The sequence below is a fragment of the Eucyclogobius newberryi genome, unplaced genomic scaffold (assembly GCF_026437365.1).
Source record: "Eucyclogobius newberryi isolate DKJ021-1_F unplaced genomic scaffold, fEucNew1.0.hap1 SCAF_19, whole genome shotgun sequence".
Taxonomy (NCBI): domain Eukaryota; kingdom Metazoa; phylum Chordata; class Actinopteri; order Gobiiformes; family Gobiidae; genus Eucyclogobius; species Eucyclogobius newberryi.
The window spans coordinates 33,753,803-33,768,416 of NW_027315823.1; the positions used below are offsets into that span (position 1 = coordinate 33,753,803).

The 14,614-nt window shown below is 39.1% G+C and overlaps 1 protein-coding gene across 1 annotated transcript in view; it reads right to left on the reverse strand.

The window, feature by feature from the left end:
- erbb3a (erb-b2 receptor tyrosine kinase 3a) overlaps nucleotides 1-10,388 on the reverse strand; it is a 40,948-nt gene extending 30,560 nt beyond the window's left edge. Inside the window, exon 1 of the mRNA XM_072452731.1 lies at nucleotides 10,225-10,388. Coding sequence (XP_072308832.1) covers nucleotides 10,225-10,309 — 85 coding nt within the window. The 5' untranslated portion in view covers nucleotides 10,310-10,388. The remainder of the gene's footprint in view (nucleotides 1-10,224) is intronic.
- Nucleotides 10,389-14,614: the final 4,226 nt, after the last annotated feature.

The following is a 14,614-nucleotide window of genomic DNA, read 5'->3' on the forward strand; positions in this document are numbered from 1 at the left end:
TGGGGATGCCAAAATTGAGTTGTGTGTCAAATTTCAGATAATTTCGCAAAACTAAACATTCAACCTCCATATAAAATCTGTAGGGGGCGCTGTGGCGCCAAATACATTTATTTCACTTCAAGTAGGTTTAGGGCAAAGAGTTTAACAACTGATTCTAATTTGACGCAATTCGGACTTTATCTGCGCAAACGGCAGAAATTTTATATATGGGAGATTTCTGAAATTCTAGCTACAGTTTGCGGCTTCGCCGCACAGAGACCGTGAGAGGTATCAATGTAATTTGGATAACTTTTGATGTCCCACTCCTCAGTAGCATTTTCACCAAATTTCAGCTTTTTAGGGCCAACGCCCTGGGAGGAGTTTGTAAAAGTACGACGTTTGGAAAAACTCCGAAGTCATGTTTAGCCATTTTTGAAGCAATATGGCCGACATTTGGTTGGGCAGACGGCGTTGCCGTAATAATATTTTTTACTTCTCTTGTCACCATCTACCTCTGCGCCAAATTTCATGATTCTACGATCAGATTTTTTTGGGGTCATTTCCCATCCCTCAATGCATTTTTTGGTACATTTGGGGGCGCTGACGCGCCAATTTTTTTTATTTTAGAAAAGGGAAATAGCCAGAATGTAGAGAGGCACGATTTTTAGAGGTGTGCAAATTTTTGTGACTTTTCGTCAATGTTCACTGGGTGAAAAATGGGGGGGTTGGTCCCGAGAAGAAGAAGAAAGAATAATATTCCGATGCGAAAACAATGTTTCCCATTTTTCAAATATCATAAACTATACATTTTCGGAAAGCGCTCGCGCTTTCCTACCTCATGGTGTGGGTCCCTGGTCACTGACGGGTACTTTCGATAATTTTGAGTGGGCTCCGCCCACTTTGTGTTTTTGGCCCTCTATACAGTAATAATGTTCAATTTTTGCATTACATGCTTATATGCACGGAACATGCAAGAGATGGGGAACGTATTCGTGAGCTACTTAGCGCAAATTAGTGCTTTATATGGGGATGACGACCGCGAAGCGGTCGTCATCCCAATGTAAAGTGCTCGTTTAGTGCAAACTTTTGCACGGGCTTCGCCCGTTTACAACGGTAATGTTCCATTTTCCTACAACTAATTAGCATGCACGGGGCGTGCATGAGTGGAGGAGTGCGTTAGTGAGTGTTTGGAAGTGGGCGAGCGCTTCGCGCTTTCGCACTTTCGCAGCCGTGCTTCGCACGGCCTTACGAGACTAATAGGCCTCTCGCCAGCTTGTGGCGCTCAGGCCTAATAATACAACAACAACAACAACAACAGATAATACTACTACATTAATAATAATAATAATACAGTTATTACCACCTCCTGAAAGCTGTTCCTTCAATCTTTGTTTTCCACTAACTGTTAGTGTCTATGTGACCTTTTCCTATAATCTTCTTTGAAGTTATTGTAGATGGATCATTAGTTTAGCTTTCCACTAAACAGATGAACCAGTAACTTGAACTATTGTTTCAGAGTAAACGACACATGACGGCTGTTTTATTGTTTTATGGGAGGTTTACTGAAGCTCGCTTCAGTAAACTCAAGGAATGAGGACAAATGAACATGGACCACTTCCTACATTTGCCTCTCTCATATAAGCTGCTCATATAAATGCACTCTCCCTCCCTTCTCCATCCCCTGTGTACAGCCACACCCTCACAGTGAGAGGGTTCCAGCTTCGACTCCCAGGCCGCAGTGGCATTAAAGCACATGGTAACTTTTCTGGCTCCATCTAATAAAAACTCCTGTAATTGAATCAAATGCTAGTGATTGTTATTTTTATCATTATCCAGCACCATCCCCACATTTCCCTGATGTTAATCTCCTCACAAAAGTGTTGCAAATTAAAAGACGGCTACTGAATTTGAGTTTTGCAATGCTGTTAATCTGGTTTTGGTTCTGTCTTTTATGGACCCACCTTTAGTCAAGTCCCTGTTATCAACGAGTGACTGTTGACTCAGACCGTTTGAATGGGCTGTTGAGAAATACTTCAACACGTACTATGCACTAAAAAGGTAAACTTAACCCACGCAGGACTTTAATGCGAAGGAAATCCCTGTGGCCCTGAATACAGAAAGTACAATTTCTAACAAATACAACTGATACTACTACTCAAGGGTTGTAGAAGACTAAAGAAAAAGCTTGGTCGACTAAAAAAGGCAGATTCACTTGTTTAATCTTCTGCTAACTCACTTCATGCCTTCTCCTTTTTGCCATTGTTTAAATACTTGTAATCTAAGTAAAATAAACATTGGAGGTAAGCGAGCAATGACCAGAGGGTTTCAGGTTTTAAAAGATGAAATTTACTTTTGGCTAACTAAACAGGTGTTATTTGTTTTGTCATTTTGCATCTTTTTGGTGAATCCTGGACAAAAGTATAATTCAAACTAAAAATATTTAAAACTAAACCCATTTATTTGCCTGAAACTCAAGTTAAGGAGTGTGGGACAAAGCTTGGAGATACTCGATACAAAAAAGGTGAAGAAACACTTCCACAAACATGTGATTCTTGTATTGGTTTAGCAGGTGACATTTATAAAGCGTATGCTGTATGTACAACTTCAGCTGAAAATATGCGGTTCGGTTGGAAAACTCTGAACGTTTCACCCGTGGGCTTTTTGCCACAAGTCAGCAAGTTTGAGTGAGTTTGTGTTCAGTCTGTAAATATATGTACACTTTTAATCAGAATTCCTAGTTTGTTTTATAAATGAGATACAATAAATAAAATCGCAATTACAGTGTATGTCAGAAAAAATCCTTCTCCAGAACTGTCAGCAGAACACTGCAAAGGTTTTACTTCCACAACCACAGAACAACCCCCACATTAGTTTGAGCATGAAGAGAATCTATAGGGCCGCTGCACAAACCAGCATTTCTCTTCGTCTATAGGACACACGTCGCTCTGATTCAAAGACAAAGGACTAGACTCACAGCTGGGACATTTGTGAACCGGACGAGTGGGTTTACTGTCAACTATAACAGCCTCAGTGTTGGCAGATGGAGGAGGGAGCCATGCATACAAAGACACTATTTCAAAAACACTGAGTTGGGGAAGTCAAATTCGCCTAACACTAGGACAAATTGTAACAGATTTGGGCACAGATTTATCAAACGTTTGTGTTCATGGAATGAAACATGGTGCAGTTTTGTCGAATACAAAGATGCGTGCACACTGGCATTCACCACATCAAAACTGGGACTAAACCAGGATTAGAGCTGGACAAAACGAGGACTAGAACCAAGTCCACATCAAGTCTAAAATGAGCTTAATTTAGGACCAAATAACAACAAGTAATGCTAATGATTTTGCAAATGCTGGTTTTAAGATTCAGTCCTGATTTGAGAATGGCTTCAAAGTAACGGAGAAACAGTCAAATCAAACTACAACACTATTGGACTTTCAATTAGTGCACATTGGTTTTGGTTCTGAAATAAGGCTTTAATGACAGGTTTAACAAGGTTTACTCTTTGGGTTTGGGCGGTATCTTCCATAATCCACATTAATTAGAGCAAACATGTACTGATTGTGAGTCAGACGTAGGATCTAACAAGAGGCTAGTTCAGAAAAAGTGAAGTGCTAACGACTCTGTCACGACAATTTTTCATTTATTTAATAAAAAGGTGCCGTTTCTAGACTGCCATTTATAATTTAGAACTAAATCCAACTTCTCGCACCTCAGATTAGAAGCGTATTTGTCTGTCCCCAATGATGTTTTTTTCTTCTTTTTTCTGCTTACGTAAGCAGCCATGTTTGTTTTGAAACGGGCGTGACTCTGATTGGCTAATCCATCTGTCAATCAAACTCATGGTAGTAGTCTTGGCTGGCCAGATATTTTATAACAATAAAATCACCTGCGATTGAATAACAGCCAGATTCATGTTAAAGGGCACATATTCTGCGGAATCAACCTGTATGAACTACAACAGTGTAGTTTACTCGGAGTTGTGTTTTGATTGATTCCTGCATGTTTTAATCCAGTATTGTCCTGCCATTGAGTTTTGAGTTCTCCCCACCCACATCTACATACTAACTTGTGTAAAGTTGTACGGTTCAGAAATGTTGTCTAGCCATTTTTCAACCATAAAACCAAGTAAACATTTTAATCCACTGCTTGCTATGGAGAAATGTCACCATGAAGAGACGGGGCTTATCAATTCAGCAGTTTTAACAGGAAGTCAGGGTTGGACCTGTTTCTATTATCAAGCCATTTTAGATCAATGTTACAGTTTACAATGAACAATCTTTGAAATGATGATCTGCTTATGATATAGTTCAATACAAAGTAGCAGAAGAATGTTAGTACTGTATGTCTCGTTTAACGTCTAGCTGTGGAAGATTCCATAACATCTCCACAAGACAAGAAACCAGAAAGGTTACATACAATTGCACAGTGCACGGAGAACATGCATCCTGGATATGAACACTGCAGAGGTAAAAGCCCTGTGTCACATCCTCCTCAAGCACATGAACCCACAACAAAATACTGTCATTGTCTCCAAAGCGCAACCCAACACTCGATGAAAATACCCAAGACGGAGAGAGTAAACGTATCTCCGGTTTTGCAGCGCCGCAGAAGGAGGTGAGAAAAAGGTGAGAAGAATGGAGGGAGGAGGTTGAATGAAGCGGTTGGGGCGATGACGACAGTAAACAGAAACTTGGCAAAGGATGGCAGAGGATTACAGCATTCCTCTCATCTGAAAAAAAAAACAGAAAAGAAAACGGGCACCGCACACAAAAACATGAGAGTCACACGTTCAGGGGAATTCACTGAGGTCAGGAAATGGAAACTGAAAACATCCGGGCAATACATCGAAATCTAGCAGATATTGTGAATGTTGTTTCGAAGAAGTGCAAAATATTGAGTATATAATTTAGAAATTACAAAAATGCTACAAATAGAGGTGATGAAAAGTTATAATGAAAAAAAAAAATCAGGTTTTAAACTTTCAAATAATAGCATAATGTGATATTTCTGCACTCTTGTGAATCATTGTACACACACTTTATATTAGTCTGATAATTAAATACAAGTTTAAACATATTTCTGTTTGATTGATGGGTAATGCTTTAGATGGCAACCAGACATTAAAAGCTCTGGACGGAAAAAAACACACTCCGTTGTCATCACTGTAATGTATTAAGCAAATATAAATAGCGACGAGCTGGCCCTTGTCCAGGCTGAACGGGAACAAGCGTTAGAGAATTAATGAATATAAAATGCTGACAATCAAATTGTATATTTTAATCTACGTACAGCATTTAAAATTATAACCCGGATTGGTCTACAATTGGCATTTCTCAATCCACCTTTGCACAAGCTGTGTTCTCTTTTAAAACTATAAAACATTGGAACCAGCTCTGGAACAGTCTGAAATCTGCAAATCGAATGAAAAAAAAAAAAAAACATTCTTGACCAAGAGTCCAGTTACTGTTCTTCTGAAACTGTTTACATTGTTAATTGTAGAGCATTTACACTGATATTAGAATGATGCACTATTTGTAATGTTTAAACTTATGTATGCACCTGCCCAGGAAAGTAGCATCTTCTCTTTGATAAGATGAATGTGTTTGTACATGGGCCCTGACAAATAAATGATAAATAATAAACAAGACATTAAGGTTCCTAACTATTCATAATGCAATAAGCACTTATGAGCGTTTACCAATATTTCAATGTTCTTTCACAGTCGTAATGTAAATGACTCGTTGTTTTGAGGTGTTACTTTTTAGTATCCTCACGAGGATATGCCAATATTTGAGTTCAAATCCTGACTTTGAGCAAAAAATGTCTAAATTGATAAAAAAAAAAATCATGTTTTCACGGTGGCAGAGCGGTCAGCTCTCTTACCTCCCAAGAAGGAGATTATGGGTTTGATTCCCTGGCCAGACCAACATCACATGATGTGACCAACAGCAGCCAGACCAACAACTTCATGTGACCTGGTCTGGTGGAGTCTGCATGTTCTCCCCGTGTTACCGTGGGTTCCCTCCGGGTTCTCCGGCTCCTCCCACCGTCCAAAGACATGTATGTATTAGCCAAATATGGCAACTCTAAATTGGCCCTGAATGAAAATGAGAGTGAATGGTTGTCTGTGTGTCTATGCCTATGTCTGTTGGCCCTGCGACGAGTTGGCCACTGTCCAAGGTGTACCCCGCCTAAAGCCCAAAGTCACTGAGATAGACTCCAGTCACCCGTGACCCCGAAAGGGAACAAGCGGTAGAAAATGAATGAACATTTAAAGCTTTAACACTTCACAAAATCTCTGTGAAATACTTTATTACACAATGTATATTTTGAATTGGGTACGTTAGCTTTACTAAAGTAGAATTGTGTTTGCTTTACTAAACAACATTCACTATATTATACATGGTTCGATGTAGACCACCTCTAGGTTGCATGGACCCTCAAACCTGGACTAGAACAAGACCAAACCAAGGCTATTTGAGAGTTGAAAAGTTAAAAAATATATGTACAAACAACTGTAATTGTGTGATGTTATTGAAACAGTTCTTGCATGTGAGGAGTCTTTAGATTATGAAAAGGTCCCTTCTCTGTAACTGGACCAGCGACATATTTGCACTTTATGCAACTTCATTTTGCATAAGTCACACCCGTTTAGAAGTACAAACGACAACGCCCACAGTTGTTGTTTTTGTTGTTGTATTTGCGATTTTCATGTGGTACAAATACAGTGATTTTAGATTACAATGGAGCAGTGCTTCAGATGAACAGATTAAGTTTGCTTTCAAATGTGCCATGATACAAATACTGATAATATTTGTGCATCAAGAAGAAATTAAGAAGTAAAAAATTAAAAGCGCAAATGGGGCTTAGACAACACAAACATTTCATTTATGTTTTCAATCATCTCTTTTTGTTGCATTTTAAAAACAAAGATCTTCCATACAACATTATTTGTATTATATAGATTTATATTTAGATGTATGGCCTATGTTTAAATGAGTTAATCGTACTACCAGGAAATAAACTTAAATAGGAGATGTGTCCCATGAGCAATGATCATGATTACTATGATAACTATTAGATACAATACTATTATCAGGTCAAGTAAAGTGCTGCCATTTTTCCTCAGTATTTTACACGTATCTCTTGTACATTTCCACTGTGTGTAGTTTTTTATTGATGACGAGTCACATGATTCACCTGCTCTGCACTGATGAGCACATTATTCCTTCACAATCAGTGCGAGTGTGGCATTTCCAGGTCCAAATCAAGGTCAAAACAACAACAAACGCAGGGTCAGAGCTATAGTCAATTCAAACAAAAGGCTCAGGAAAGGAAATACATTTATGCTTTTATGTGATGTATGATGTAATACTGTAGACACAATAGAATCACAAACAATCATGAACATTTGTCAAGTCAGGCGCACTGTGTTGAGTTAAATATACAAGAAGAGACATGGAAGGGGTCAAGCAGGAATATATAGGTCTAAAGAAATAGTAATCAGGACTTTAACTGGACTGAACTTAACCAAATCAAGACTGAACTTCAATGTAACAAACTGAACTAGAGCTGCAAGTTTCATCGCAATCAAAATCCCAATTTGAACAGTGTAAACACAAAATCACAAAGACTGAATATTTACGTCACATAATTTACTCAGCAAACAACAAAACATTCTAGATCCTGTATAAAACCTACTGTACAAACATGTTTTGAAATTCATCTGATTCTTGAATTAGTTTTGTTGTTCATGGTTCAGTCTCTTCTTAAATGTTAACTCTCCTGGATGTGATTTCTATTATTAAAACATAATGGGATAATTGAAATTTCTGAACTTGTCAGAAAAATTACTATTAGATTATTGGACAAAATAGTTCAGCCCTAAACTAAACAAGGTCCAAACCCGGACTAAACCGAGGAAAAGCAAGAGGTTTGTCTTCAAAAGAGCACGAGGAAGAGTCTGGGGGGCTTTTGAGGGAGTATAGAGTATTGACATCTCACAAATTAATTACGAATGCATGAAAACCACAAAAAGGTAAGTTTTTGACTAAATGTGAGATTGAATAATTGACTAAAACAGTTTGTGTTGCTTTAGTTATTAAAAGGCTGAAGGTCTTGACTTGACAAAGCGTCTTTACGTCTCGAGCTTATATACCACTCAATTGAAACTTCCAGAGGTTAAAAAGTCACTCTTTATTGATGTTGAGTCAGACACTTTGTCACTGGTGGAATCCACTTTATTTACCTGCGAGAGGAAATGAACGACTCAACAATCCGAATGACAGGAAGGCTTGTTATTACTTGTACACTTAAAGGTGATATGGACGATTTTTTTCAGCAAATTTTTTATCATATTTCCTCGTGGCGTGGATAAATCATTTGTCCTGCCACGTATCAATCATAAAACGCACCTACCGCTCACCTGCAGCCGCGTGCGGCTCGTCCCCACGTTTCCGCGTGCCTAAGCGCATGGATCCATCATAATATAGTTCCCTCAGTGTACGGGGCAAAATGAAGACGGAGAAAGACAGTTCGAGCTGATGCAGAAGTGGACAGAAATCTACGGGAGACGAGAGATGTGATGTGCTCCGTTGCGCTAATAAACAAACACACGTGTGTGTTGTATCGGTCCGCACGGGGAGTGCACATGCGCACTTCCGCCTACGTTCTCAAATCGCCGAAAAATCGTCCATACCGCCTTTAATGAGGGAAAATAACATTACCACTGCCTTAACGACTAAACGTGCTTCTGCAAACTTCAGTGATAGACCTATAGTTACAAGACCTACTTATTTTTTGGATCGAAGGCTTAATTAGACTGGGCAATTGGATGGGGATGAGAGCGAAGGGAGGATAAGCAGCAAACTGTCAGGATTTGAACCCACAATGCTGCGGCCAGCTGCACATGGAGCCTTTGCACATGTGCGGCTGCCTTAACCACTCGGTCACCAGGCATCCAACTATATATTTATTCTAGACTATAACCATAGTATTTTATTCAAAACTTCTGCCAAGCATCAAGCAAACAATATATATATGGTTTTATTTTAGCTATAGCCCAACAACCACTACTACAACTGCAACCACAGACCATAATCTATATACATTGTCTATATATATTGTATTTAATATATAAAATGAGAGACCTGGTTAAAGCAGCAGAAAATCACAGAATATTACATTATAAAAAGAGAATGAAAAAGATGATTTTCCCAGCTCTGTGATGCATCGAGGCACTTTACTGTCGTCTGTCGCGTTGTGCATGTTTTTATGAGGCCTTTGATGAAAAATAGTGTGGACACTCCCACATTATCTTATAATTGTTGCATCACTGCATTACCAGAATTACCCTACTACTCACACGGCATTAAATAACAATATTAAATCATATAGTTTGCATATGTGATGGTCAATTTGATATTATCTAATTATTCTGTATATTATTAATGTCTTATTCTGCTGCTAAAACCTTCCTATAACTAAACTCCTTATTACTGTTATTACATGATGTTAGGACAGTTTTGAACATGAATTACGATGACTATTTATAATGAGGGTTTGTTAACAAGGCTTTTTAATGCACAAAAATGTTGTAACACCAGACTAATAAGCAGCAATAAGAGATTTATTGGAAACATGTTAGTAAATGTCTAATCATCAGCAAAACAATTATGCAGGATTACTTTCATATAAATTAACAGCAAATTAACCCCTTACCATAATGAAAAGTAGCATTAGATGTTACTGCCCTAAAATCAAGTGTTACCTTGACTTAATCTAGTTTCCAGTAGACAACCTCTGATCATCAACCAATCAATAGTCTTTGTCATTCAACTCCACAGACACATTTCTTTAATATTAACTTCACAGACATTCCTCTTGATGAAGCGGCCTTTGTTCTCGCGTGGCTGCTCTGTTTAAAAACCTTGAGGCGGACATTCAATTGCGAGATAACCGTGATGAAGTTCACCCTGAGCCGTGGGAGAAGTGAGTGTTTGGTTTGAGTCACTGTGACACGACGATGGGAACAGAGATGGACAAACAGGTTCTGGTGAGCTCCTCGCGGACAGGTGCATGCAGACGCGCACTGGGAAACTACGCGCTTTCTATTTCTAAAAAGGGGACTTGTGTACGGTTTACCGCAAATGTGTGCGCAAGCGACACCTGATGATCCACGGGAACAAATCAAAGCCGGTGGGAAAGTTGAATGAACGTGTAGCGCGTCTGTCTCACCTCGTTGTGTCTGCGCGTTGGAGAGCTGCGTCAGAGCGCACGAGAGAAGCGCCAGGACGCCGCACAACACCAGCAACGTCCTCATCGTGGCAGCCGTGATCCAACTGCGTGCTGCCAGTTACATGCGACGTGTCATAGTATCCAAAAAGGCGCGTTTGTGTCCCGTGCGTAAATGTCGAGCCAAGAAAATCAATTACGGGACGAAATGCGCGGTAAAATGTAAAAAGTGTCCAAAGTCGCGTTTCTTTTTTGTGTCTTCTTTAGAATGCTAGACTAAAGCAGTGGAAAAGAGTCTTCTCGTTGGGAGTTTGTGAGGTGTGAGCTGGTGAATCACCGCTGCGCACTGATTGGAGCGACTGTGATTTGCTCTGGGAGGGACGTGCTCCAACTGCGCCTCTGTGACAACAGGTGCGTGGGTTTGGCACGGCAGCTTAGGACCAACAGTAGCAGCAGGTATTAGGATTAAAGGGACTGCCATGGGACTGGGGTTGAAAGTAAAGTTGCTGTACTTAAGTAACACTTTGAGGTATTGTCTGTACTTAGTGCATACGGCAGGTTCTCATGTTTTTCTAATCATGACTTAGTTTGGTGGGATAGAACTTGGGGTCAATATTTATCATATCACATCATGTCCAGCCAGGAAGTAACATTATAAACCTTAACTTCACATCAATGGTCAAACTGGGGGAAAATAGGCAAAAATGTTTAGCAAAATCATGTTTATATGTTTTACTGACATATGTCACCCAAAATAAAGTAAGGTTAGTGGTTTATGTGATGGAGGTTTTCCTGTTTCCTACAGGCCCTGATGAAAACGACTTTCCCAACTGGCTTATTGGAACAGAATTGTAACTAAATGGTACAGTTTTGAACTCTATGCATGGCACTAACGTTAGATTTATGCCAAGTGAACAACAAAGGGTCAGACTGACACAATATGCCATAAACATGTCCATATCAGACTTAACTCAGGTACTTTGACCCGTTGCTCCTTCAGGTTGTGACAAAGACAAAAACCAGTCACTCTAAACCCGGTCAATATTTTGAAGAACAACATGTTTTCTATTTGTCCACCTGCAAAGACAATGGAGCAGAAAATAAACAGTGGAGCATCTGAAAACAATTTCGAGTCACTCACAACAAGAAGTCTCCTTTTCAGACCGTATAACACATGACTTGTCGAAGTCAAAATAGTACTCGAGTAAAATCGCTTCAAATTAGTAGTACTCAAAGTAATATGGCCCAAGAAATTGCTCAAGCATTTCAAGTACAGTATAAGTTTAAAACTGTAAGTGTAGCAGTGGACGTAATTTCTGATTTCTAGTTCGAAGTTTTTAAAGAATAAATCACAAAACTGACGAAAATTAAATTATATCTTAAGGAGCAGTGCAAGAAACACAAACGTTCAAATATCTTTTTGTGCTTTCCTTAGTTTATCATAGTTTAATTTTAATATTATTCATTAATTGTTTCATGTTGCAACTATTGCCAAAACAAGTTCCTAGTTTGTGAATTTTGTGCACTGATAAAGGCAAAACCTTTTCTGATTCTGATTTAACATTGTCAGCATAAAGTTTTGTCACTTGTAGACTCACAGTAGGAACAGGAACATAAACTTGTATTCAAGTAAATGTGACTACTTGGAGAAGTACATTTTTATTAAAAAAGCTTCTCAGGTAAAAGTGACTTATATCCATTTGAGTTTAATGGATAAAATAATAATATCCAAACAAAAGATGTACTAGACACGTAAAGAATATCATGAAGTAATCGCTTTGGAGGTAGTTTACTTCCATAATGTGGAACATTATCACCGCCACCTCCAGCAGTGAATGAAGTACTCAGTTTTGTTTTGTAAAAGTACAGATACAGGAGCAACAAAATACTTAAAAGCAGCACATCTAATAATCTACTTAAGTAAGTGTGAAAATGTACAATTGTAGTGATGTTGATAAAGAACTGTGCCGATTGTCTGATTGTGATCATGAGTTTAAAAACTTATGAAAAGTAAATTTCAGTCCAGTTAAAAAAATGTAGTGGAGTAGAAAGTACAGACACCTGCTCTCAAATGTACTGAAGTCAAAAGTATCCAATGCAAAAACTGCTAAAAGGGGACATTACATATCAACTTTTACTGAGTTTAACCTTGTTACAACAGTGTTTCCTCACCATTATTTTACTCAAAGTTGTGTTTAGATTGATTCACCATGTTTGAGTTAATTCAGTTTGTTCTGGAACTGAGGTTTGAGTGCTCAGAAATATCTGTTTTCACCTACCCTCTATCTACGCCCACATCCCTGTACTCAGTGTGATTGTTTGAAAACCTTTAAAAATATAAAACATGTAAATGACTTGTTACGGTGTCTATGAAGAGGCGGGGCTTATCGGATCTGCAGTCAATGGGCCTGTTTCTATCACTAAACTGTTTAAGATCAATAATGTGGTTTACAAATGAAAAACTACTCATATGGTAGTTTAATACTATATACCTGGGGAAAATATGTCTCATTTAAATAAAGTACAAATGTCTTAAGCAGAGTACGTTTACTTTTGTACTCACACTTTTCACCACTAATAACTTAGTCAAAGTGTCCAAATTTCCTGTCCTACTGTTTGCAAACACTGGACTGAGATTAATAAAGCACTGTAGACTCTCTCACTTGACTTCAGAACTATGTATTTGGGCCTCAAAACTCCTGCCATGGACACAATGGATGGATACATCTGGAGCATACTTTTGGTTGCAGGAAAAAGGCCATAGTGAAAAAAATAGCTGACCCAAACTAAACCAACCATCAATAACTGGATCAACATCATAACAGACATTTGTAAACTGGAATGACAGACGTTGGAATAAATGGTACATAAACACAATTTACAGTATGCCAGAAACATTTTAGATGGTTGTGCTGCTATTGTCTGTTTTGATCTCCCTTTTTGACGTGTTCTGTGTTTTTTGTTCTCCGTTTAGTTTCCAAAAAATGAATGGTGATATGAAATGAATGATAAAAAGTCCAAAGCTCTTACAGTATATCTGTGAATGGTGAATGGTAAAAGAAAAGAGGAAATTCAATAGTCAAACTTGAGCCGATCACAAACAGGAAGTCCTCCCATTTGCCCGTAATCGCACTTGTGTGTTGTTTTTGTGAAAATGTCTCGTGTCATTTTGTTTGCCACCGAAGCGTTGTACAAACATCAGTGTTTGGAGCGAGAGCAGAAGGAACCAGACCAACCACCCGAAAACTGGCTCTTCCGGCAGCTCTCGTCTGGACGCGGTGCAGAAAGAAGAAAAACAACATCCTTTAATTATAGTTTGAACGCAGATTGTAGAGAGTTAAAGTGGCATTTTGAAATGGATTGGTTTAGTCCTTGTTTACATTTAGTCCTGGTTTAGTCCATATTTGCTCTGGTTAAGTTATCTCTTAATAATAACCAAATCATTATTGTGGTACATTTTAGCTTAGAGGCCAGATCTCTGCAGAGGCGAGCACACTCACGCTCACAAAAAGAATACAGGTTTTGTCAGGTATTTAATTAGTTAAATTACTTCTGCTTATTCTTCTCTATGGAAATATCATATAGACCTAACGCCAGGACTAAACCAGGTCAAACACCAGGACTAAACCAGGTCAAACACCAGGACTAAACCATGTCTAACACCAGGACTAAACCAGTTCTAACACCAGGACTAAACCAGGTCAAACACCAGGACTAAACCAGGTCTAACACCAGGACTAAACCAGTTCTAACACCAGGACTAAACCAGGTCAAACACCAGGACTAAACCAGGTCTAACACCAGGACTAAACCAGGTCTAACACCAGGACTAAACCAGGTCAAACACCAGGACTAAACCAGGTCAAACACCAGGACTAAACCAGGTCTAACACCAGGACTAAACCAGGTCTAACACCAGGACTAAACCAGGTCAAACACCAGGACTAAACCAGGTCCAACACCAGGACTAAACCATGTCTAACACCAGGACTAAACCAGTTCTAACACCAGGACTAAACCAGGTCAAACACCAGGACTAAACCAGGTCTAACACCAGGACTAAACCAGGACTAACACCAGGACTAAACCAGGTCAAACACCAGGACTAAACCAGGTCAAACACCAGGACTAAACCAGGTCTAACACCAGGACTAAACCAGTTCTAACACCAGGACTAAACCAGGTCAAACACCAGGACTAAACCAGGTCTAACACCAGGACTAAACCAGGTCTAACACCAGGACTAAACCAGGTCAAACACCAGGACTAAACCAGGTCAAACACCAGGACTAAACCAGGTCTAACACCAGGACTAAACCAGGTCTAACACCAGGACTAAACCAGGTCAAACACCAGGACTAAACCAGGTCTAACACCAGGACTAAACTAGGTC